At 54.3% G+C, this 23,515-nt stretch overlaps 10 protein-coding genes across 10 annotated transcripts; 5 read left to right on the top strand and 5 right to left on the bottom strand.

Moving 5' to 3' along the window:
- Positions 1-224: 224 nt before the first annotated feature.
- On the bottom strand, positions 225-1,263 carry PG986_004532 (mitochondrial 54S ribosomal protein uL10m; the record flags this gene model as incomplete). Its single annotated transcript, XM_066840754.1, has 2 exons — positions 225-506; positions 574-1,263. 2 exons carry the CDS (start codon positions 1,261-1,263, stop codon positions 225-227), a joined length of 972 nt encoding a protein of 323 aa, XP_066703381.1.
- Positions 1,264-2,085: 822 nt separating this feature from the next.
- On the top strand, positions 2,086-3,439 carry PG986_004531 (uncharacterized protein; the record flags this gene model as incomplete). Its single annotated transcript, XM_066840753.1, has 2 exons — positions 2,086-2,433; positions 2,525-3,439. 2 exons carry the CDS (start codon positions 2,086-2,088, stop codon positions 3,437-3,439), a joined length of 1,263 nt encoding a protein of 420 aa, XP_066703380.1.
- A 731-nt stretch (positions 3,440-4,170) lies between these two features.
- On the bottom strand, positions 4,171-6,622 carry PG986_004530 (RNA ligase-domain-containing protein; the record flags this gene model as incomplete). Its single annotated transcript, XM_066840752.1, has 2 exons — positions 4,171-4,422; positions 4,481-6,622. 2 exons carry the CDS (start codon positions 6,620-6,622, stop codon positions 4,171-4,173), a joined length of 2,394 nt encoding a protein of 797 aa, XP_066703379.1.
- Positions 6,623-7,685: 1,063 nt separating this feature from the next.
- Positions 7,686-8,340, top strand: PG986_004529 (uncharacterized protein; the record flags this gene model as incomplete). Its single annotated transcript, XM_066840751.1, is given in 2 exon segments — positions 7,686-8,148; positions 8,168-8,340. The coding sequence occupies 2 exon segments, from the start codon at positions 7,686-7,688 to the stop codon at positions 8,338-8,340; spliced, it is 636 nt and encodes a 211-aa protein (XP_066703378.1).
- A 64-nt stretch (positions 8,341-8,404) lies between these two features.
- On the bottom strand, positions 8,405-10,100 carry PG986_004528 (uncharacterized protein; the record flags this gene model as incomplete). The annotated part of the gene is made up of 6 exons (XM_066840750.1): positions 8,405-8,856; positions 8,910-9,035; positions 9,089-9,190; positions 9,363-9,507; positions 9,577-9,963; positions 10,053-10,100. 6 exons carry the CDS (start codon positions 10,098-10,100, stop codon positions 8,405-8,407), a joined length of 1,260 nt encoding a protein of 419 aa, XP_066703377.1.
- Positions 10,101-10,271: 171 nt separating this feature from the next.
- PG986_004527 (S-adenosyl-L-methionine-dependent methyltransferase) lies at positions 10,272-11,704 on the top strand (the record flags this gene model as incomplete). Its single annotated transcript, XM_066840749.1, has 2 exons — positions 10,272-10,385; positions 10,457-11,704. The coding sequence occupies 2 exons, from the start codon at positions 10,272-10,274 to the stop codon at positions 11,702-11,704; spliced, it is 1,362 nt and encodes a 453-aa protein (XP_066703376.1).
- Positions 11,705-14,183: 2,479 nt separating this feature from the next.
- Positions 14,184-15,851, top strand: PG986_004526 (Glucose-induced degradation protein 4-like protein; the record flags this gene model as incomplete). Its single annotated transcript, XM_066840748.1, has 4 exons — positions 14,184-14,834; positions 15,019-15,169; positions 15,351-15,708; positions 15,785-15,851. The coding sequence occupies 4 exons, from the start codon at positions 14,184-14,186 to the stop codon at positions 15,849-15,851; spliced, it is 1,227 nt and encodes a 408-aa protein (XP_066703375.1).
- Positions 15,852-16,866: 1,015 nt separating this feature from the next.
- On the bottom strand, positions 16,867-17,674 carry PG986_004525 (Mago nashi protein; the record flags this gene model as incomplete). Its single annotated transcript, XM_066840747.1, has 3 exons — positions 16,867-17,010; positions 17,189-17,474; positions 17,628-17,674. 3 exons carry the CDS (start codon positions 17,672-17,674, stop codon positions 16,867-16,869), a joined length of 477 nt encoding a protein of 158 aa, XP_066703374.1.
- A 2,871-nt stretch (positions 17,675-20,545) lies between these two features.
- On the top strand, positions 20,546-21,323 carry PG986_004524 (uncharacterized protein; the record flags this gene model as incomplete). The annotated part of the gene is made up of 3 exons (XM_066840746.1): positions 20,546-20,629; positions 20,687-20,910; positions 20,969-21,323. The coding sequence occupies 3 exons, from the start codon at positions 20,546-20,548 to the stop codon at positions 21,321-21,323; spliced, it is 663 nt and encodes a 220-aa protein (XP_066703373.1).
- Positions 21,324-22,248: 925 nt separating this feature from the next.
- Positions 22,249-22,719, bottom strand: PG986_004523 (uncharacterized protein; the record flags this gene model as incomplete). The annotated part of the gene is made up of 2 exons (XM_066840745.1): positions 22,249-22,495; positions 22,607-22,719. 2 exons carry the CDS (start codon positions 22,717-22,719, stop codon positions 22,249-22,251), a joined length of 360 nt encoding a protein of 119 aa, XP_066703372.1.
- Positions 22,720-23,515: the final 796 nt, after the last annotated feature.

Here is a 23,515-nt window from a genome sequence, read left to right as displayed (position 1 = left end):
AACCCAATTGCGCTTTCAGACTGATGCCAACGGACCTCCATTGAACACGCCTCGGTAGGGCGTTGTTCTAGAGATCTGCTGAGCAACTCAAGATGTACTGTTTCAAGTATTTGACATTGTAACAAAACCGGAACCCAGGTCTTCTGGGCTTGGGCCTCTATTTGGTACATTTTTGTATTGTACATTTATACACCTTGGTATCTTTCTCGTACAGCATCCACACTTTAGCTGCTGGGGGCTTCTCCCTCCTCCTTCTTGGGGTTTTGCTCCTCGTCCAACTGCGACCTTCGGGACTCGAGAGCGAGCCAGAGACCCTTGGAGTGGCCCTCGAGAGCCGTAGTAATACCCAGCCCGGCGCTCTGGAGCATGTACACAAGCTGGCTGCGCAAACCATCCAGACCACCCTCAATACCGCCGACCCATCGGACGCCCTGGTAGTCAAACGCCTTGCCCTCAACACGGCCACCAACGAGCAGCAGCTTCTGCAGACCGCTCTGGGCTGCCAGCTCGTAGTAACCGGGGTTCTTCCTCCTGGTGGGAGGAGGGAAATCGGGGGGCGCTAGGTGCCAGAACCTTCAGTGCAGCAGCCAGGTGAGCTGGAGATACCGTCGGGAATGTCAGCGCCGCAACGGGGCCCTCGAGCAGAGGGCTGATCTGAGCGTAGGCTGTGTTGGGGTTCGTCGTATCGGCAGCCTGGATAGCTTCGTATGCCGTCTGAGACAGATCGTGGGTGTAGCCGTTAGACAGCTTGGCAGCCTCCTCGGCATCGAAGAACTCAACGACCTTGAATGCGACGTCAAACATGCGAGTCCGCAAGACCTGGAAGTGGATCGATTCCGTGATGTCGACGGGGGCACTTCCGTCGGGGCCAGCAATTGGCGCAGGAACCTCGCGCAACGCCCGGCGCAGCTCTCGGCGGACCGCAGCCCATTCGACGGCTGTCAAGTTGTTGTGTTGGAAGAGGAGCATTAACGGGGTCGATCGGAGGAGAGCTGTGTAGGCGCGGATCATCTGCGATTTGCGGGTCTCGGGCCGGCGCGCAGTCGGCGGCTTGGTCGGGGAGACGTAGTCCTGGGGCAATTGGAGTTTACCCAGAGCCGTGGGCAAGGCTTGAGAAGCAACGGCATAGTGCCTCGTTGAAGATATCGAGGTCTGGGAGAGCGTCACTGCAGCGGGCGCAGCTCTAGAAAGCGGGCTGGCAGTCTGGGTCTTGATAGCTCGGCCGACGCAGCGCGCCGACGAGCAATTGAGTCGGGCAGACATGTTGGGAAGGTAATTGAGGTGTTATGCCGGCCACCTGTCCTACCACTGCTCGTCGAGAAAACGTTGCTGCATCCGAAGATCGCCTGAGGCTTTCTTTGCCGGGCCCAAATTCGCTGGAGAGGTCTGTGCTTTGCTGGTGACCGGCGCTGGGGTAAATCCTCTCCGACCCTTTACCGGCTGCTGGAGTTGCCAACTGAGCGCCCTTGTGGCTTTTGGCGCCCCTGCAAGGATCCAAGCTGCTGGGCTCCACAGCGACAGCTCGATCCCAAAGTGCCTTAATTGGGCAATTGCGATCCTACCTGCCCCTCGTCATCGGTATCGCGGTAGCTGAGTAGCTGAAGCTATCATGTTGCTGTCGAGATGCATTCATAAAAATGACAGAGGTCGTTCTTCATCTACTGTGATGGACATGGTGTCAATGGCACTGGGATCCCGTTGCATGAAGGGTGTATTAACTGCCTGTGTCTCATCAATTCGTCCCGATGCCGCTGGTGGATCGTTACTTACGTACTTACATACTTTGCTGCCATCATGCTTTTTTGAGTCACTGCGGACCTGTCAACTAAATAATACCACGTTCCCCGTCTCCCTCACATGATACTTTTCGCAATCCTCCCTTGCCATTGAATACCTCGGTGACTCGGGACATATAACACGGTCTGAGAAAGCTTGACGACTGCTGATTTGTCCAAAAAGGTGCAGTTGACCTCACGGCTTCACTACCCCGCCATCGCGAGCTGTGACAAAACGACGCCTTTGCGCCCGCCGCCGCCTCCGCCAACGAGCGACGCGGAATCACCCGAGAAACCAACATCCCACACGATGAGCAACGCACAACAGCCCGCGTCCATTGCGGCGCAGGTAGATTCGCCGGCCATTGTCGACATCCGCCCGCTGCTCCAGCGCCTCTGGCCCGACCCGGAGCAGCAGAACGTCACCGCAAAGGAGATCGCCGAGGCCCTCGCCCTCATCTTCCCCAACAGCCTGAGCCCCGTCCAGACCGGTTCCCTGCTCACCTGCCTCCACTTCACGGGATGGGACCGCCGCGCCGACGTCCTGGCCGAGGCCTCGTCCGCCATGCGCGCCGCCGCCGCCGAGATCGACCTCGCCGAGCTCAGCGACGTGGTCGCCCGCAAGGGAAAGCCTGAGGGGCAATACCTGGGCGGACTTGTAAGTATTTGAGAGCATTAATACACGATAGAACTCTACTCCAAGAGATCTTGGCAAGTTTTCCTTGACTGACCACCTCCATGTCGGGTAGTGCGACATCGTCGGCACCGGCGGCGACAGCCACAACACCTTCAACATCAGCACGACCTCCTCGATCCTCGCCTCCTCGCTGCTCCTGATGGCCAAGCACGGCAACCGCGCCTCGACCTCCAAGTCCGGCTCGGCCGACCTGCTCCTGTCCATGTCCCCGCGCGCGCCGCCGCTGGCGCGCATCACGCCCCGGACTGTTGCCCGGGTCTACGAGCGCACCAACTACGCCTTCCTCTTCGCCCCCGTCTTCCACCCGGGCATGAAGTACGTCGCGCCCATCCGCAAGGAGCTCGGCTGGCGCACCATCTTCAACCTGCTCGGGCCCCTCGCCAACCCCTGCGACGCCGCGATCGAGGCCCGCATGATCGGCGTCGCCCGGGACGACCTCGGCCCCGTCTTCGCCGAGGCTTTGCGTCTCGGCGGCACCCGCAAGGGCCTCGTCGTCTGCGGCGTCGAGCAGCTCGACGAGGTCTCGTGCGCGAGCCCCACGCTCTGCTGGCAACTGATCCCGCGCCCGGGCGACGACGACGGCACCGACGTCAGTGTCGAGCACTTCACCCTGACGCCCGAGGACTTCGGCCTGTCGCGCCACCCCCTCAGCACCGTCAGCCCCGGCAAGGAGCCCGTCCAGAACGCCGAGATCCTCCGCAAGATCCTGCGCGGCGAGATGGCCGACGACGACCCCATCCTCGAGTTCGTCCTCCTCAACACGGCCGCCCTCTTCGTCGTCTCGGGCATCTGCGACACTGACGCCGAGACCACCGCGGACGGCGGCACGGTCATCACCGAGCGCGGGCCCGGCGGCCGCCGCTGGAAGGAGGGCGTCCGCCGCGCGCGCTGGGCCATCAAGAGCGGGGCGGCGTGGAATATGTGGGAGAGGTTCGTGGAGGTGACCAACGAGCTGGAAGGCAATTAAAACTAGGGGCAGTAGTGGCACTCGAATGTTGGAATAGAAACAACCCAATATGGCGTTTGGATGGGCAAACCGGAAAAAGGCCCGAGGACGAGTCTGGTTTACGATAGGTTTACACGGGCAGCGTATGTCGGGATGATATGCCACAGGCAAACACATTGAAAGAATCACGGCGAGAGAGACCCGAATCCACATCATACGGTGAACTTTTACTACACACACATGCGAGTGAATTATCACATGTACTGGTCGATCGTGTCGGAGCAGGAAATGCCATATATGTCAGCTAAGAAGACGATACTATCTTGCTAACTGTTGTTTTTTCTGCTCTCCCAGAAATCGGTGGTCGATGTCGCTACATTTCCTTTTGCTTTTTCTTTTTCTTTTTCCTTCAAGGGAGGCTCGCACTAGGCGAACTAATATCTATGTCGTCCAGGCAAATCAATATCGATGATCTTCTCGAGGTCCTAGGTGAGCACACTACTGCTTGCGTTTCCTCCACGTGCCGCGCTACCACGGCCAGGAGTGCCACGCCCGCGATATGGCTGCCCGTGGGATCCACGTCCGCGGTATCCGGCACGCCCGGCATCTTGGATTCGACCGCCATCATGGCCTCGATCACCATACTTGCCTCGCTTGAAATATCTGGTTCGTTTAGACGATTGCCCATCTCCACTGACGGAGCCGCCTGCAACGCGACGTTCTCTGATAGGAATGGGAGCAGTTTCGTCCACCTATCGCGAAAGCACACCCTTGACCACGCCCGTGAGCACGACCTTCGGCTTGAAGACGCATTCACCAATACCCGTCTCTTTGCCACTCCCTTCCTTGATCCACTTGGCCAGCAGATCGTTGCTCTCCTTGGGCTTGACACCGTCGTCGCGCGTGCCAACCGTGATGTGAGCGACAGCATTGACGCACTTCCAGCGGTCTTCGGGGTCTACCAGACGGACCACGATAGCCATGATGCGGGAGTCGAAAACAACCTTATAGAGATATTAGTCAAACATGAAAATACAAAAGTGGTAGGAAAAGGAGGCTTACACGCTCGAGCTCTATCTCGCACTCCCCCAGCTTTCCGTCAGGGTCCGTGTTCTCCGAGTGCATCTTGGCATAATTGGCCCACAGATCGGGGTGCTCCTTGGAGACGGCTCTGTGCATCAATGTCACGTGGAAATTGGGCTGAACGCGGCGGGTGAGTTGGAGCTGCTTGTAGAACTTGGACGTCTCGGCACCCGCGCCCTTGAATGCATCTTCCAAAGCAGAGTTGACGTTCTTGGACGGGACAGAGACCGACATGTACTCCAAAGCCTTCGGCTTCTGGGCCTTGGCCTGTTGCTGTACCTGGGAGCTTTTGCCCTTTTTGTTGTCCTTGCGGTCGGGGATCTTGTGGCGGAGGTTGGGCTTGTAGTTGTTTAGGGCAGACTCGATTGCCTCGTCCATGATTTCTGCTGAAGGGACTTCGGGTACCAGACGAGGATACTTCTTGTGCAGCTCTTGGACCATGGTCTCCAGGTTGGCACGGCTGTCTTTGGCGCCGTCAAGGTCGACAACAAAATCGAAGCCTGCATCAGGCATTTGCTCCGGATCGCAGGGCTGGTATCTCTGGATGAAGTTCTCCATGATGCCAATGACCTTGGATTTCTCCGAATGGGCCTGGATAGTCTGGTGGTTATCACCTCTCTCCAGCACACGCTCCCGGGTGACTCGTCGGACTTCATCGAGATCGTTGTGGGCAAAGTTCATGGCAATGAGGCGTGCACCTGTATGTGCCATCTTGATATCCTTGATGATTTGTTCTCTTTCGCGACGTTCCGAGTTGTTTCTATCCGAGATAACCACAGGATGGTACGCGAGTTGGTCTACCACAGTCTGTGTCATCTGCTTCGGGCGGTTCTTTCCAGTGATGTTGTCGTTCTGGACGTGACCCCAGCCAAACAAATGGGTTAGGGCAACTGCGACAGTGGTCTTGCCGCAGCCGATTGTGGCGATTGGCACAATCACCACATCATTGGTGATGAGTGCAGAAGTGTCCTCGCCCATCTCTATCTCCCAATTGGCGGCCTCGGAGCCCTTGAGTTGCTTGAATGCCAAGAAGTCGTCTCGCAGCTGGATGATGCCGTGATTTTGGTTGTAGAGTTTTCCAAGGTGGGGATCCTGGGCCAGTCTCTTGCGGGCATACAGCAGGTACTCTTCGGTAATCTTGAGGTGCTTCTTGAACTTTGGAGGCCTGCCGGCGATCAAGGCTTTGGTGCATTCACGCCACTGTCGGTACATCAAGTATGGTTCCTCGAACTTGTACTTGAAGAACCAGTCGCTGTACGGAGTCACGGTAGGGCTTGGCGACATGCGGCAACGAATAACGAAACCCTCCACGTCCTGGCCCTCGTGTGCACCGGTCTCGGCGACCTTTTCGAGAAACGTTCTTGTCGTCTCGATGTCGTCGAACACCTGTACGGCGATCTTGCGGAAACCCCATTCGTCTGCAAACTGCTGAACAAGATTGCTAGGGTATGTGGTGAAGGAGGGAACGTTGATGTTGATACCATGCAGGTAAAGTCCGGCTTTCTCAGGGCCGTATGCGAGAATGTGCTCCTCGAACTCGTCGTCGCAGAGCTCTGCAACGGCCGTTGCATTTCTCTTGCGCAACTCCCTTGCCAAATCTGCTCGAGTCTTTCCGATGGCAGCCAGTTGACGGTCCACCCATTTCTCACCGGCCACGGAGTGGCTGATCTCTGTATCCGATCGAGGTCCCGTCGAGTGTTTGCTGCACACGAGCAAGGTCTCGTCCTCTAGGCCACCAATGAATATGATGCAGCCATTCTCCTTCAGCGTAAGCTCGTACGGTCCCTGCGTGTTCTTCTCAATCTTTGGCCACCTCGTCTCGTTGACTTCACTGATGTTGAAGAACTTGTCGTAGCCTCTGATGCAAATCTCATCCCGGCCACGTCGATCCTTTGTGGTGAACAAACCTCGGGCAAAGATTGGCAAGTCTTGCTTCTTGTAATCCCACTCCTGGAAGCGCCACGAGTCGACAGTAATTCCATCTGGGGAATCTTGGACCTTGAAGCTCGTCTTCTTGGCCTTGTAGCCCTTCTTTGCCGACTTGTTATTGAGGCCAGAAACAAGCGTGCCGATCTCCTGGGGGTCTTGGTCCACATATGGGACCTTGGTAGAAGCCTCCATCCTTAGATGTGTGGAATGGCAGAAGCTCCTGGGGTGTTGAGTGGAAATGGTGTAAGGGTATGGGTGAAGAGACGATCGTTTGAACGACGTCGAAGCCGTTGCAAGGAGGCAGATCTTGTGGTAGACGACAGAAGGAAAGATGGCTCGTCTGAGCACTCGCAAGCTCATATACGCGTCAAGGCTGGTATTTTGGCAGTATGGAATATGGGTATGCGAGAAACGGGCAATTGAAGTATGCTTTTGTACTCTTTGACAAAGATCCACGGGTGTCAAGAAAGGCGACGGCCCAGTGAGCGTTTTGGCCCAAGCAGCAACTAGACCCCGGATGAGTCACCAAGAATGATTCCAGATGAGTTCACTCAGCCTAAAGGAAAGCTTGGGAGGAACGTCCCAGACCGAATCGACTTATGGTTTTCAAGTCAGCCTCGGAGGGAAGGTGCCTAGAGTTGAGTAGTCGGGAAGCGCCTCACAAAATCCTCGTGTGATGTGACCAGTACCGTCGTTTGTAGACGTACAGTAGGTAGGTTTGTTTGCCTTTGCCCAAATGTTAGTGGCAGGGTGGGGTAGGATGGATTCCAGCACGGTGAAGTGGACGAAGGTTACCAGCGAAAGCATCGGTGTCTTTCGTGGGCTTGCGGCTTAGATCTCACGTACTTTGATGCTCAGCCCTTTGGCAAGGATGCTATTCCGATTTGATTGACAGCCGCTGTTGGTTCCTTGCGTCTCCAGGTAGGTAAACAGCGACACAGTGCGGCGCATACAGAGAAGAGGGCGAAGCTGCGGGCTAGATGCAAGCCAGTATTTCGCTTAGCTACCCCTCCATTTTTAGGGCAACTGGCTGCCTGGGCACCTAATTTTGTGGCGGGGCAAAGGGATCCCGCCGGGCCTCCAGCGATGCGTCATACCGAATTTACGCCAATTTGATCGATTTTCAGATCCCAAATTTTCAAAACCACGAGAGCGAATCCCAAGACGATACAACGCAAGTCACACCACGACGAACCAAAGTTGAAACGCAGGATACCTGAAATTTAGGATCCGTACTATCCACCAAGTAACCACCATGTCGCGCAACCCATTCCTCCTCGCCGCCGACAACAGCCCGGCGCTTCTGCCCCTCCTTCGCGAAGATCCCACCTTAGCATCGGGGCAGGACGAGCACGGCTACTCCCTCGTACACGCCGCAGCCAGCTATGAGCACCTAGACCTCCTCCGTACCCTGATCCGGGAGTTCAACGTCGACATCAACCTGCGCGACGAAGACAACGAAACAGCTCTCTTCGTCGTTGAGAGCGTCGCCGCGGCACGGGTCCTGGTGGAAGAATTGAACATCGATGTGAACGCCAAGAACGCAGAAGGCCAGACAGCGCTGGAGAAGATTACCGAAGAGGATGAGTTTCCCCAGGTCGCCGAATACCTGAGAGAAGCTGGGGGCCAAACCCTATCCAATGGATCGGTTGCTCCTGGCGAGGGAGCAACTGCCACCTCCCAGCTCCCCCCTGCGCCCGGGGGGTATGGCGGTTACCGTTGGCACAATGACACCAGCAGAGGAGCAAGAGCTTGATATTGATCCCGAGTTCCGCAGGAGGATTGAGGAGCTGGCAGGTCGCGACGACTTCCACACAGAAGAGGGCCAGGCTGCATTGCGTCGCCTTGTCCAGGACGCCATAGGCGAACAAAACCTGGATGACCGCAATGTCCGCCAGAGACAGGAGTGAAGTTTGCCACTAGCAACTTCATTCGTGTCCATGGACGTCCCACATCACATATTCACCGGGGGAGTTAGCTGGTCGCAAAACTATGCAATCGCCCCCCCTTTCCGGCTACCCCCTTCTCGAATGAGCTTGTGCTCATTGCAAACCAGGAGCGGGATGAGGTGGAAACAATCAAGTCCACCAGGACCTGTCTGGTCCAGCTGGGATCAATAAAGCCTTGCCAGCTGACCTTGCAGAGAGTGACTGGCTTGGGGTCGCCCTGCGTGTTTGGGACAGAGTATCGCGAAAGGTATGGGTCGATCTTGTCACCAGCAGTTATCCTGGGACTGTCGAGCCTGATGAGTGATAGCCACTCATACATATCTGTTGCGAACTCTTCGAAGTCGAGTTTGCCGCCCTTACCCAAGCAAGACTGCGGCGGCGTGATCACTGGTATCAGAGTATGATGATTCTCCGTGACGAATGACGATGAGGTATACTTGACGGGCGCAAAGCTTGCGAGAGGATCTGGGTCAGGGGCTAGATAGCAGCTTTATTAGGTTCAACCACCAACACAAGCCCGGGGTACTTACTCTGAGATAGATTGAGAAACAGCCAAGTAAGCGGCTGATTGAACACGTTTTTGCACGCATATACCAGTCTGTCGAAGCCCTTTTTGCCTGGAAAGCTTGCGGGACTTCGAAGATCATACTCGACGACTAAATCCAGTGGTCAGCTTGATGGAATTCGTGAGGATTGGCTGGAAGCATACCCCATCTTGGCTTAAGCCCACGTTTCCCCTTGACTCCGTGAGGTTGGCCGACAAGCCCGGCTCTCTGGTATGTTTCCTTATCAAGGTACATCTTGAGCTGACCTACACTAATATTAGTTCGGTTTCTACGTGAGAGAATAGCACCCATTACCATTTTTCAACGTGAAGACGTTTGCAACTCCTATCTTGCATTCCGAAAGCATCATGATGTTCCCTACACTCATACCCTTTGGTTAGCAAAGAACAGCGGTTGTAGCAACACGATAATCCATACCGATCTTGATATACTGTGTGAAGAACTCGCCATTGAGAATTTCTCCAAGAGTCATGATTACACGATTGTATTTTGGGGCGAATGTGTCGTTGCTGAGTTTCTCCTTGATCCTATCCACTGACTCTGCAGGGACGATCACGTCGACCTAGTCAAATCAATCTGCGGCATCAGCCATGGACAGCAAAACAACGAAGATGTCTTACGCATGACATACCTTATGGATGAAATCTTGCGAAAGCAATACACTCCATGGCTTACCCTTACTGGGCAGCTGCTTCGGGTCTGGGTAGCTCATGGTGCCATAGGTGGTGAAGCATTTCGACGACTGATATACAGTCGGCTCGGGTAACGACAACATCTTTCGTTCAGGATTGGCGTGCTTGGGAGACGTCACTGGGTTTCTCAGCTCCAAAGTCCAGGATTGGCGACTGAATCGTTTAGACGGTCGGGTTTTGCAGAGCTGATACAACGACACCGAGGCGCGTATTTTGACGAAAACGTGACTTCCTCTTACGAAGATTTCGGCTTTCCTGGGCAATCGCACTGTGTCCGAGGTTTGCTGCGAAAATTGGTATCCGCAGGTGAGCATATCATTAAACGGCTGAACTGTGTCATGCAATTGGCAGAGCTTATGCATCAACTAGGACTGGCGCCATCCTTAGCACTCGGCCATTTTGTTGATTGACTCACACCCCCCTCAGATTTCATGCCACATCCTATTCCACCACAAAAAACCATTTTGGGCTCAAATCAGGGCAACAGTGGAAAGGCATTAGGTATCGTATAGGCGCATGTCCACGAATGCATGACAATCCAAGCGTGCGTCCGATTATTGAACCAACTGTCAGGTTGGAGTGTCTTCGTCTTCGTATCAACCGCAAGTGATACCAAGAATTCGGTCTGTGCATGATGGAGTATCTCATTCGCTTCAGCCAGTCTCACGAGACGTTCCGGATTCCGGAGATACAGGCACTCGCAGTAGTGGTGGGAGTTGATATGCAAATATTGCATTATGATCTCGAGGTTTGTTCAACCCACGGCTTTCCCGTTTCACTTTTCTTACGAAGTTGGCCGCTGATTCTGGAAAATTGCAGTCACCGTTCTGTGTTGTCAAGCTCCCTTCCGATGCTGCTGCGAAAGCAATCGTCAAGCGGTCAATATTGGCCCAGAGTATACATGAGCACTGGGGCACGGGCAATACCCTAGACGAACTGCATGACGAAGTGAAACGCAAGACTTCGCAGTGGTGGCCCAGGTATAAGGAGCCCAGCTTCAAGTTCTCCCTGGATGCCTTCAACGGCTCGAGATCCAACAAGCAGAGGCTTGCGCTCATCAACTCGTTCGGATACTTACCGTTCGACGGGGAGATCAAGATGGTCAACCCCGAGGAAGATTTCACAATCTTCGAGCAGTGGGAATTCGGGGCCGTCCCTCGGAAATTGCCCGCCCCGATGAAAGTGCACTTTGGTAGGTTCATTGCGATATCTGCCAGGGATATCATCCAAACCTTCGATCTTAAAAAGAGAGGTTACATATCGACCACGTCTATGGACAGTGAACTGGCTCTCATCACTGCCAACATCGCCCTCGCAGCGCCTGGCAAGATATTCTACGACCCATTCGCGGGGACTGGGAGCTTTCCGGTTGCCTGTGCACAGTGGGGTGCTCTTGGCTTCGGAAGTGACATAGACGGGCGCAGTGTGAGGGGCGACGGCGAACAGAAAAGCATGAAGGGCAACTTCGAGCAGTATGGTCTCAAGAATCTTCTGGGAGATTGCTTCGTCTGCGACCTGACGAACAGCCCGGTGCGAAAAGCCAGAATCCTGGACGGCATCCTTTGCGATCCCCCGTACGGAGTCAGAGAAGGCCTCAAGGTGTTGGGCGCAAGAGACCCTGTGAACCAGCCGTGGGTCGTGGAGAAGTCCAGAGTGATGTGGAACCTGCCGGAATATGTCCCACCCAAGAAGCCCTACAGCTTTGTCGCCATGCTCGACGACATCCTCCAGTTTGCGACTGATACGTTGGTAGACAACGGTCGCTTGTCTTTCTGGATGCCTACTGCCAACGACGAAAACCAAGAAATAGGCGTACCGAAACACCCCTGCATGGAGATCGTGGTGGTCTGTACGCAAGCTTTCAACAAATGGTCAAGAAGGCTGATAACCTACCGGCGCCTGCCAGACTCGGAGGTCGATCAGAAAGCTCTCCTCGAGTATCAGTCGAGAGAGCAGACCAGCGACGGTATTACAGCTGATGAGTTAAATCCCTTCCGCCGGCACTACTTCAACGGCTTCCGAACTCAAGAGGCGGTCGAGTCCGCAATCGACATTGCTCCAAATTAGAATACGGTTTGGGCCGGATTCTGCCCCGCCAACAATAGAGAATCGGCCGCGGCAGCGTCGGCTACAAAGTGACAGCGGCACACCTCACCAGGCAGCCGGGAACGTCAAGGTCCCATCAGACTTTCATACCGGCATCGTGAGCAGCATTAGAGTTCGGAGCTGCACGCTCGAAATCTCATTGGCTGTTCATCCAGACTTCCCGGTGCACGTCAATGAGGAAGCATTTTCGCTGTATGCCGTATGACATAGCTTTGGCTTTGTCGACATGCAGCCTTGTTGCCGTATTGGTCAACGACATAGACGTCCTGGGAACTGCACCATACCCAGCAAGCTCAAGTATGGGGATGCTTCCCCATTGCCTCTTCCCATGGCAACCTGCATGTGAAGTGGGTGCTCCGATTACAACGCTTTTAAGTTGTACGTCTTGCGTCTGTAAAGTTCTTGTTGGTGACTGGCCAACCGGCAGGAGATGAGACAATTTCTAGCATGGAATCTGGGTTGGCCGCAAGCACGTCACCAGTCCATCAGCCTAGACGTAAGGATACCCAAGCTCAAAGGGCTTGGCCACGAATATCAGGAACAGAGCCAATGATAACACGACGTAGAAGCTACATATATATAGCTGCGTTACAAACAAAACTGTTATCGCGAACCCTTATGCAGTATTCGAGACAATGATCAGGTAGGTAGGGGATGGCGCATGGCGCTTGCTTGGGTGACAGCACCTGCGCACCTCGCAGCTCAGGGCTGGCTGCATGTGGCAGCGGAAGGGTGCTTGGTACGCACGTTCGTCAGTGGAGCTTTAGGTACCATCCCGCCTGAACCACCCTGTAACCGTAACGCCTGGTTCAACGGACAAATCCCGGGGTACGCCTGGGCCCCCCAAGGCCCCCATCCCAGCCCAACAGCCAATCTGATCATCAGTGTCGAGGGCGCTAGAGGAGGGTCCCGCAGTCGACTGTCGAGCTTGGAACTCCCGCCCTGCTCCAGCAGCAAAAAAACCGACCCATTCTTCAGCAGGAAAAAAGCACGCATTCCATGTCGAACCTTCGGCGTCATTATCGGAGCTGCCCGCTGGAAGACTGGAACTATTGTGTTGGCGCCTCAGCATCAGGCGGTTTCGACCATGAGCTGACGATGGCAACAGCTCTCACCTGACACCTCACCTCCGACAAAAGATGGAAGTTGTCGGGTGCGATGCGTTATCTCCGTGCTGGTGTTTATAGCAAATTACTGGTGTGCCTGAGTAAGGTATATGCACAAAAAGAACGTACGATACTTGCATGGACAAGGCGGTCTATTAGATGGGAAGAATGCTCGTGCGATTACCCTATCGAGACATCCTGTCGGGCGTAGGGGACTTTCCTCGGTGGTGCTCTGGGCTCTCTCCTCTTGGGGTTACGCGGTCTACGCGATGGTCTGGATTGTGCATCGATTCCCTTACCTTACCAGACAAAAAACCCACCCGCCTGCTCCGCTCACACCTGATTCTGCCATGCCCTCTTCCAGGCGCACTTCATCGTCAGCTGTCCGTTGCCAACTTTGCATTGCGATGGGGCCGGGTCCTCTGGCATGGCATTGTATACCACTTACGTACAATAGGCGCCTATCTTGATTGAGAGGCAGATCCCCCGGCTTCCAGTCAGGAGGATAGCCCGAGGTGGGAGGTGGGCGGAAAGTGGGCTGAGGAGCAAAGGAATGGATGGGAAATGCACCACCACCGGCACCGCTTTACCCCTGCCCCTGCCCACTACGCTCTTCTGGGGGTTCGTTCTTATAGTGGTCGCCCGTCTAAGACTGGTTCGCTAGCCTGCAACCCCCATGCTATGTGCCAGAGAGAGAGACCCTTCAACTTTTGCCTCCGGTCTCACTTACATCCAACGACACCTTGGGCTGCCACCTCCAACTCCGTTGACGGTCTGTCTTTGCATATGATACGAGTCTGCCCCCCAATCCTGACCAGGACTGTAACTGTACGATCGTCGCCATTTGGCTTCGCTATTTCCGCGTTCAACACGACAACACAGCATCATCCCATCCTAACCGGCCCGGGGGTGGTTTCGTCAACCAATTCCCGCCCTGGTCCCTACGCCGTCTTCACATCATCCATCGGCTGGCGAATCGGACGAAAAGAAGCTTGTGGCACTCTTTCGTGCTCGAACCTGCAGTATTGCGTAGGTAGCAGTAGCTGGCTGCTCCAGACCAGACTGCTGCTGCTTCTTTTTTATCCGCTTCTTGCCATTGGAAACCCTTCTTATCACCTGTATTCTTCCCGTCGTCTCTTGTTGTAAAAGTACCTAATTATTGCATATCGTCGGCCGCCTCTGTTTAGGCTTTTGGGGTATTACGTGCCGGGCCTGGAGCTACTACCTTCGACCGCAAGCAACGGCGACTCTTTGCTTCCACTTGCATAACTACCTACCTAACATAACTTTTTCCCCAACTCCATCGGCAGCTTTGTTTGCTGGAAGCCGTAATCATGCCTACGCCGTCGAGTAATCCGCCGCCAGAGCTGCCGCCACGGTCCCATAGCTCTGCCTGCCCGGACGAATGGCGTGCATCCGCCACTCCCTCGTCTTCGTGGCAAACACCAGCCGTAGCCGCTGCCGCCGACCACGGGGATGACTCCGACGGACAAGAAATCAGCATGCACGGTGCCGGCGGCGGCGGCGAAGATACGATGATGTCGCCCGCCTCGACCTCGTCCACACCACACCACCACCAGTCCACGATAGACGACGACATCGATTCGCGATCCAATACGGAATCGCCCCGACCCGACTCGAGGAGCGGCCTCGGCACGGCGGAAACCACGCCCGGGCCTGACCACCACCATCATCACCAACACCACCTCGATAGCGACGCACTACCGCCATCGTCATCCACTAAGACTGCAGACGACGAAACCGAAGAAGACGACAATAGGACGCCGAGACGGAATCGCCGCAGCAGGGATCAGGTTCGCGATGCGCAAACGAGTCACAGTGCCACCACGTCATTCGAAGGCGTGGCCCCGTCAACGCTGGCAGACTGCGACAAGGCGGAAGCCGGCAGCAGCAGCATCATGTCTAGGAGAATACAGCATGAGTATTGCAACCCGCCAATGGGCTACGACTTCTCCAATGCTAGGGTACGCATCCTTCGCGCTCACATAATACCCTACATCCTATCTATATCCACTGTCAAAATCCATCCCGCCTTACTCTCTCGGAAGGAAGCGCCAAGCGCAAACTGTCTCACGAGACACTTTTGCTTTTGGACGTGTCCATGTCTCTGAAAGCTTGTTGCGGCCGCTGACAATCTCGCATATACAGATAACGCCTACGTCATACTCGTCGTTCTTGCGGCCGGGCAGCAAGTTTCATGGGACGCAGCAGTCCGAGCGCCAGATCTACGACGTGCAGGTCGAGATCAAGTACGTCGACCTGAAGGAATCCTTCCTCTGCGGGTACTTGAAGATTCAAGGTCAGTTCAGCATCTGGATCAAACCAACTGATTCTCGTTTGTTTGCGACCCAGTCGAGGCGCAGGGCCAGCTCTCGGAGCCACCTTCGTTTGGCGACCGTTTGCTCGCCCGCCTTGGGGTCCATAAACCAAACCTCAGAACATACCTAAGCAAAATTGCTGACTCAAACGGAACAAAACAGGCCTCACCGAAGACAACCCGACCCTGACGACCTACTTCGAGGGCGAGATCATCGGATCCAAGTACCACTTCATCACGAAACACGACAGCTGGGGCGCGACCGAGAAGATCGACCTGAACCACTGGAACAAGTTCACGGCCTTCCGCCCGTACTCGAAGCACGCCCGCAAGGGCCCCGTGCACATCCCGGACCTGCACAACAAGGAGAACATATTCATGCGCTGGAAGGAGCACTTCCTCGTGCCCGACCACCGCGTCCGCACCATCAACGGCGCCAGCTTCGAGGGGTTCTACTATATCTGCTTCAACCAGCGGGAGGGCGGCATCAGCGGCATCTACTTCCACAGCAGGAGCGAGAAGTGAGTACTCCACATTCTAGGGAGAGAGAAAAAAGCATTGGTCTGGAAAACATTGACTAACTTTCCTGCGATCCAGATTCCAACAACTGGAGCTGAAGCATGTCGAGGATAGGGGCTGCTTCGGAGCCATGGAGTTCAGATAAGAATCCTCATGATCCTCACGCCACCGGTTGAGAGACCAGGGAGGGCGAGATCCCTATCTCCCTGGGGCTCGTGCTGAGCGGGATTCGTGCTGAGTACGTCTCGATACGGCGTGAAACTCGTACGGGCTTCAAGGCAGAAAGCGGTGGTCTTTTTTTCTTCTTTTGCCGGATGGTGGTTCTCGGGGGAACCGCGAGAAAACTTCCAAGAGTGTTGGGGAGGTACAATTTACTATTTTCCCTCGGAACTGTGAGCAGGGCAAAGATACCACTACAGAGGGCAGCGTGCTATATCTTTTTTTTTACGCGAATACGTTTGTCATGGCCAACGATATCATGGAACAAGGGGTGGCCAAGTCGAAATTCTCAAGAGGGTCTGGTTGATGAGGCAGGAGTTGAAATGCTTTTGGACTGGCAGCGGATTGGGAAACCGAGCTGGCTGGTCCATATTTGAGGATTGGAACAGAACCTCGGGATTACCATCCAATGCCACTTATCAAAGATACACATATTATACATACATAGCATCAGCGAACGGCGACGGAGGGGGTTTTGGACTTTGTTATCTAGCATACGGCGGCGTACGAATTATTTACTTCTTCGTAAATCGTCGCGCGGCATTGGGGGGTATATTGCTTCTTGGGAATCCCTTTCTTCCAGCCTCGGACAGTTGGGTAGACAGGCGAAGGGGGGGGGGCCACCGACCGCATAAACACTACTGACAGAACCGAATCAGTCAAAGACTCGGTGTACATGATTCATGAAAGTCACGCACATTTTACTGTGCATCATCGTCATCTCTTCTCGTTCCAAGTCCTCGTGTCTAAACACCCGCGCTGATTGCTCGCCCCTCTTGGCTTTTGTGACCTTTGCAGCTTCCCTCCCCAGCTCATTTTGTTGCCCTTCCCTTCCAATCCCATTCATTGTTGTCGAAATGCTACCCGGCGCGCCTTCGACATCGGTCCCGGAGCGACTCGGGTGTCTGACCAAGAAAACGTAGTGTAGAGCGCTACGCAGCTCATGAGATGGGCTTGATCTTGAAGTGCAGCGACGTGAGACTGAAGACCAGCGCCTTGAGGTCTTGGACGAGGTAGTAGAAGACGCGCAGGCCTTCCGGGTCGGCGGACTCGGTCACGTCGATGAGCGAACCGATCTTTGCTGTCTGTATCAAGCGTCGGGTCAGCATGTGCTCCAGGTAAATCATAAGGGCCTCCAAGCCTCTTTCTCGCTCATCACTACGCGATTTGGGATTGTCGCGCAGCCCTCCCGCTCCGTATTCTTCCATTCCTCTTCCCTTCCCCCCTCTACCCCTCAAGTCTCCTAGCCTGGTCCAGACGTACCTCGAAGCTGATGTGCTCGCCGCCGAAGCGGATCTCGAGCTCCTGGCGGCCGTCCTTGTTCTTCTGGGGCCACTTGCCGTCGTCCTCCTTCATGATCTCGGAGGAGCGGACGATGCGCTTGATCTCGTCGACGACGAGGCTCGAGACGCACATCTCCTTGCGGATCAGGCTGTCGTTGCGGTAGTTGCTGTTGTTGGCGTACCGCGCCACCGCCGAGCGCCCGTCCCCGACCACCCGGATGTCGAACTCGAGGAACTCGTGGCCGAAGCGGCCGCTGTGTCCGGAGCTGTGTGTGGTTCGCGCAAGGTCAGTGATTGGTCTGGTCAACCATGGGGCAGCAGACGAGGGTGCGTGTAGGTGGCCCGCGATGGGGCTGGGCTGGGGGACTGTACGCGCGCATGGGAATTGACAGAGGCGGGGGAAGGGAGGATTGACGTACTAGTACCGGATGTAGAACGGCTCGCCGCTGGATGCTGAATTGGCCATGGTCGTTGACGTTTCTCGTGGAAAGGGGGTTCGCTGTACGTGGGTTGCTGGTCGGGTCGCGATTATCACCAGAAATAAAGTGAAGCCTCTCCCGGTGATACTTGCTGCTAGTTCCAGTGACGAGCTGGCTGTGGTGGGGCAAGCTTGCCACTAGCATCCTCCCAGGTACATTGCTTAGCCCGGGGTTCTGATATGCATCTATCAAGGTGCTAAGATAAGAGACCTCTCGGGGATTCTCCAGAGGGAAGGCGGTGAAATCACAGGCAGGTCAGGTCGCCAGCCATACATTCCATCAACGCCATCTTCATCAACCAGCTACGGTCACGGGGCTGATGAAAGCGACACTATTGATATCTTAGAAATATTTCAAATTTCGGTTCAAATGCACGTTTCCTTTACAGAATCACATTCGTCTCATTTGGGATCCTTCAAATACATTTTCAACCAAAGAATTTGTGATGGCGTCCGGTCACCAGAGTAACTGCGTTGCTGTCTTATGCCTTCACAAGGCTTCCGAGGTTCTTTTCACTTTGCAGGGCCGGACTTCACATTCATTCGTACATGCATTATGGCAACTTGCACTATGTTATCTCCCAATGCGCTCGATGACCATAGCAGTCTGTCTGTCCAAAATTTCAAGGACTGATACGATAGAACTCATGAGCATACCCATCAGTCACTGATAGGCCTGGACTTCTCAAATATGAGATTGTCAGCCAGGCTTCATTATACATATCACTTTCACTGATAGGCGATGGCTCTACTCGGCAGATAGGACCTCTTTGTCATTGGGCTAGAGACGAGACTGACGGCAAGGTGATCTGACAGTGATTTGAACCATGGCCGGCCCCATTAGTAATCTTATTGGTCTTAACTAATATCTCACCACAGGTGGTATGATTTGATATTCGTATGCATTGTCCAAACCGGTTGTCAAGTTACAGCTTTCTTCCTTGATTCAAAATCTCAGACTTGAGTGTTTTCCCACTTTAATAGATATAAGTCTGATTCTTTGCTACACGCTTCATCTCGCTTCTTTTTACTTATCTACGCTACATAGGGCTCTCTGATGGCCAATAAGAAACCCGCGAAACGGCTCAGGTCAGGGGTCCAGCTACTTCCGGTAGCTCGATGGAAAGTGTACATTCAATATACATGTATCTGTTCTGTCATGAGGGCTGGCTGGAAGGCTCGAACGAAGTCAGCGAAATATCCCCTGGGTGAATGGAGATGGACAACACATGGTGAGTCAGATGCGGTGCTAATACGAGATATGCAAACTGCATTTTTGGATGAGAACCAAAAACTCCCACACAATCAACGAAAATAACCGCATAATGAAGAGCTGCTGTAGTCCCGTTGCAACTGCTAATCAGGCACAGATACTGGGGTTGGTCTCTCTTATCCACGATAGATTCTATGAAACATAGTTTTGAGACAAGCCATCTATCGGTCAGTCCTTTGTAGACATCGTTGCAAACATCCTCGAATCCAGTTTACCGGACAAGGCTGTTGCTGTTTGCGTGTTACGAGGGACAGAATCTCCGAGGTGGTAGCTGGAAACCCAGACAGAACAAATGGATTTCCCTTGGCTCCCTGAGAGAATATAGAGGCCAAAACTGCTGGATCAGTCAAGTCTTCTTTGGTATAATATCCAGCCGGAGCAGACCGAGCAGGAACCTTTGGTGCCACGCGTTTGTACTTTTACTGTCAGAACCAATGCTTTGTTTCTTGCTTTCACCACTGAACCATTGCACGACAGACATCGAGGTCATATCCAAGCACGGATGCAAGGCCTAGTGGATATTTCTTCCAGGAGACGGACTGCCTTGCAAGTGCTTGGTTATTCCCAAGCTATTTGTGAAACCTGATCTCTTTCACCCCCTCAACTTTGATTCGACACAAATAAGCCTAGCAAGATTTGTCTTAGACATGCCGGTGGTGCTTTGTGGGTGTTGGATGCACGCCGCTTTTGTGACTGCCTACAGTAAAGTTTGACAAACTGAATTCGTATCTCTCACGATGGAGCCTACGGGGCAAGTAGACCCCGTGAACAGTATCGCCTCCTTCCCAGTTTAGGGAGTCGTGGTCATTTGGGCTCACGTCTATCCGTTAGTCTTCATTCCAGCAACGCCCGACTATCGTATAGCCTGTCCAACCCCTGAAAGCTCGACGAGTATGATAATATGTACCGATAGTCGATATATACACACACACATATCCGTATATCGAGTAAACAGTGACTGGCGCTCATCCACGAATAGCGTACGCACATCCCTTGGGGCAAGAGTTGAACCTCGTCGGCGACTGTCATGCCTGCCTGGGAACGGAGGTCGCCAGCGCACCACCCCTCGTCCCCACGTCGGCGACTATACTGCTACCGGTTTACAAAGATCGCAGGCACACTACCCCTCGACCCCACGTCGGCGCCTGTGGGTCTCACTGGCGCTTGCCTGCGCCGGTGAGTCCTCCGTGACAATCACTTCTGCTTGCATTCCCTCGCCTTTCATGCTTCCCACTTCTGCGGAATTTTCACTCCCCCCAGACCTGCCACTCCCACAACTCTTCTTTCCACCTGACACAATACTTGTTCACAAGTCACATCCAAGCACTTGGACTTGCAACTTGCACGTCAGCCTCCCTCGTTAGACATCCATATCTCTTACTTCTACGGAATTTTCACTCCCCCAGAGTTGCCATTTCCGCAACATCTTTCCTACTTACCCCCCACATTCAGTCGCAAGTCTCACTCAGACGAGACTTCACCACATCATACACCTCTTTCTCTCACGCTGCAACTAAAGCAGAAGGTCTTCCGTCTGATCATCACCTACCATCATCGTCCCCAGACCAACACTCACCACCTTCACGATGCCTAAGACCGATTCCACCAACTTGTCCGAGCGTGACATCAAGCTCATCGCCGTCTTCATGAAGAACCTCAAGGAGAAGCACGTAAGTTATCGTAATATCTCATATTGTCAAGCACAACCCGGCCCCCACCCCTCCCAGTCTCGCTGCCCTCCTCCGGCCCTCCTCCGGCCGCACTTTTCCGGTGACGCGGATCTCGTCGTTTCTCCGAAGAAACAAGAAACCTCGCCGAAGAAACGCAGAAAAAACGCAGAAACCTGCCGAGGAAACAAGGAACTTCCTCGAAGAAACCCCGACAAACTAACCAATCTCGTGAAACAGAAGGACGCCATCAGCGCCATGAACTGGACCGCTTACCACAAGCTGTTCGGCTTCAACAACGAACGGGCCGCCAAGGACGCATTTGCCTTCATTTGCATCAAGCTGGCCAACATCGAGAAGGCCATGGGCTCCGCCCCCGGCTCCGGCTCCGGCTCCGGCGCCGGCCCCCGCGCCCCCCGCCCCCCCCAAGGCCGCCCCCGTCCGCCCCAGCCTGAAGCGCAAGCTGCCGCTCAAGAACACCCTCATCAAGAAGAAGCAGGAGCCCAGCGACAGCGACGGCTCCGACGACGGCAGCAGCATCAAGAAGGAGCCCGCCGACGGCGACGGTTCCGACGATGGCTTCAGCGACGTCGACGAGGATGACGACGACGGCGGCGATGATGAAGCTGCTGTTCTCCAGTCCAGCAAGCGTGCTCGCTTCGAGCCAGACTCCGAGAACTCCGAGGACTACGTTTAAGTCCTCCCCTCGGCATGCTTTCGAGACTCCTTCGGACGAGCTCGACTGGGGGGTTTGGCCCTCCCCTCTACATTTACGGTTTCTTCGGCCACAGTTCATTTCCCGGGCGTTAGGTAGCAGCAAGGAAGAGACGGAACGCTCGCCATTGAAGGCGGCGCCGTCGTCATCTTGGGCTGATTAGGAAGGAGGAAGGAGGAGTCTTCATTACTTTACGTCCTAGACAGACACTTCGCCTGAGTTTAAGGGAAATGGAACTGCGTATTTACGCATGACTTGAATGGCGCGACTCAGATGATAGCTGGCGCACACAGTGACTGACACATTCCACACGTGAAATTGCGTGTTGTTTGTTTTGAAGCCGTGGCATTCCTCGGGTATCTGGCCTTGGTGAGCTTTCTCTGCCTTGACTTTTCTTTCCTCTCCCCGTAGACCCGCATTCACTCTAGTAGTGCTTCGGATATAACAAGCGTAACTCTTGAGAACGGCCGTCAGATAAGCCCTCGTTAGTCCCAGCGCTATCACTTTGTCCCGAACAGTTGGCTGCGAAACTGGCGCGAGGTAGGCATGCAGGCTGTGACGAGACCAAGACGTCATTTCCCCGTCACTATCTGGTATCGTTCCAATGAACCAGATCCGAATTGAAGAAGAGAAATGCAGCCGAATTGTGTGATTTGCTCTCCATAGGAGGCAGCACTTCCAGCCGATCGTCGCTGCTGCGTGTGCAATATACAATTAGTCGTACATTAACACCCCCAAAAAGCCCATGCCAAGATGCGAAACAAAAGAACTCCGGTAACACCTGTCGTATGGTTCGTGACGGCACTGCCTCAATCCTGTCTGTCTTCCACTCCCTGTCCTTTCCCTCTTTCTGCCTTCCCCCTTTTCCCATGTCCCTTTTCTCCCAATGCGACGTGTGCATGTTGGGTTACCGTCCTCCTGCCACCACCTCTGCCTGATTTCCGAAGGGGTTGTCCTGCGGTCTGCCTCCTGCCATGGGTAGGTTGGACATCCGGTTGTCTTTCTTGGCCCCCTTGGAGGGCCGGGACGAGCCGTCGTCGAAGCCGTAGTCTTCCAGTTCTTGCGGATCCTTACCCCACTCCTTCTGGTCGTTACGCTTTCTTCGCAGGTGGAGGAGCCACAGGATAACCAAGAGCGCGACGAAAGCGGTGCCTCTGCATCCGAGCGAGAGGGTCAGCAAACCAAATGATCCCAAACAAAGGGGCCGAACAAACCCCCGGAAAGAAGCAAGAGCAAAGGGGATTGAATATAGTAGGTAAGCTTACACGAGGGTTCCGATGACAATGGGGGTTGCCTTGTCGCCGCTCGACGGCTTCTCGCAGGCGGCGTCGCCAGGGTTGGCGTCGCAGTCGACGCGACGAAAGAGGATGGACGGCATCTTGGCGAAATTAAAGTGGGTATTGTTGTTGTTGTTGTAGTTGATCGTTGGATCGCTATTCTCGTCTTTTTCTCGGCTTCCTTCGGATTCGAGTGTATGTACAGTGGTGTAGTAGCTGAGGCCGGCGCGTGACGGAGAGAGAGAGGTATTCGAGGTTCTTCGGAAATATATGTGCAATTGCGACAAGTAGATGGGTATTGTTGGTTGTTCAAGTTTCGTTTGTTGCTACCAAGGCACACACAACAGAGGGATCCTGCCTCTTGAGTGGGAAGAATGCACGATGACGACTTCAACGGTGCGGTGGGGAATTGGCGGCTTCTGCCAAGCAGGAAATAGATCGACTAAGAGACGAGCCGACGACCCGAGGCGAGCGAAGAAACGAGCGACCGGGCAAGACACAGTAGAAGAGGGAAACGAAGGAGAGAGGATGGAAAGTTGGAAAGAGACCGAGCAAGCGAGTGTATGTACCTGACCTAGAAATCGCCTCGCTTCTTCTCTTTTTCAGTAATGAGTTTCTTCTCGCTTGTCGGGAACGGAAAGTTAAAGGAAGAGGAGAGGAGAGGGGACGAGGAAGGGATGGGGATGGGCAGGATGGACACTGAACAGGAGATGAGCGTCGGTCAGCAGCCGAGTCGTGAGATATGGGACATTGAATGATCCATGGAAGTATGTACTGGGTTAATAATACCTAATACCAGGGGGGGCACACACCTGCACCTGCACACACGGAATTTGCGGCGCGCATTAAGACGCCCGTCCCTGGAACACAGCCCCTGTCTTTTTGGTCTTTTGGTCC

The sequence above is a fragment of the Apiospora aurea genome (assembly GCF_038362705.1).
Source record: "Apiospora aurea strain CBS 24483 chromosome Unknown utg000003l_segment0_segment0, whole genome shotgun sequence".
In the NCBI taxonomy this organism is placed as follows: domain Eukaryota; kingdom Fungi; phylum Ascomycota; class Sordariomycetes; order Amphisphaeriales; family Apiosporaceae; genus Apiospora; species Apiospora aurea.
Note: the sequence above shows the minus strand (reverse complement) of the source record. Positions and strands in the feature narration are given on the sequence as shown.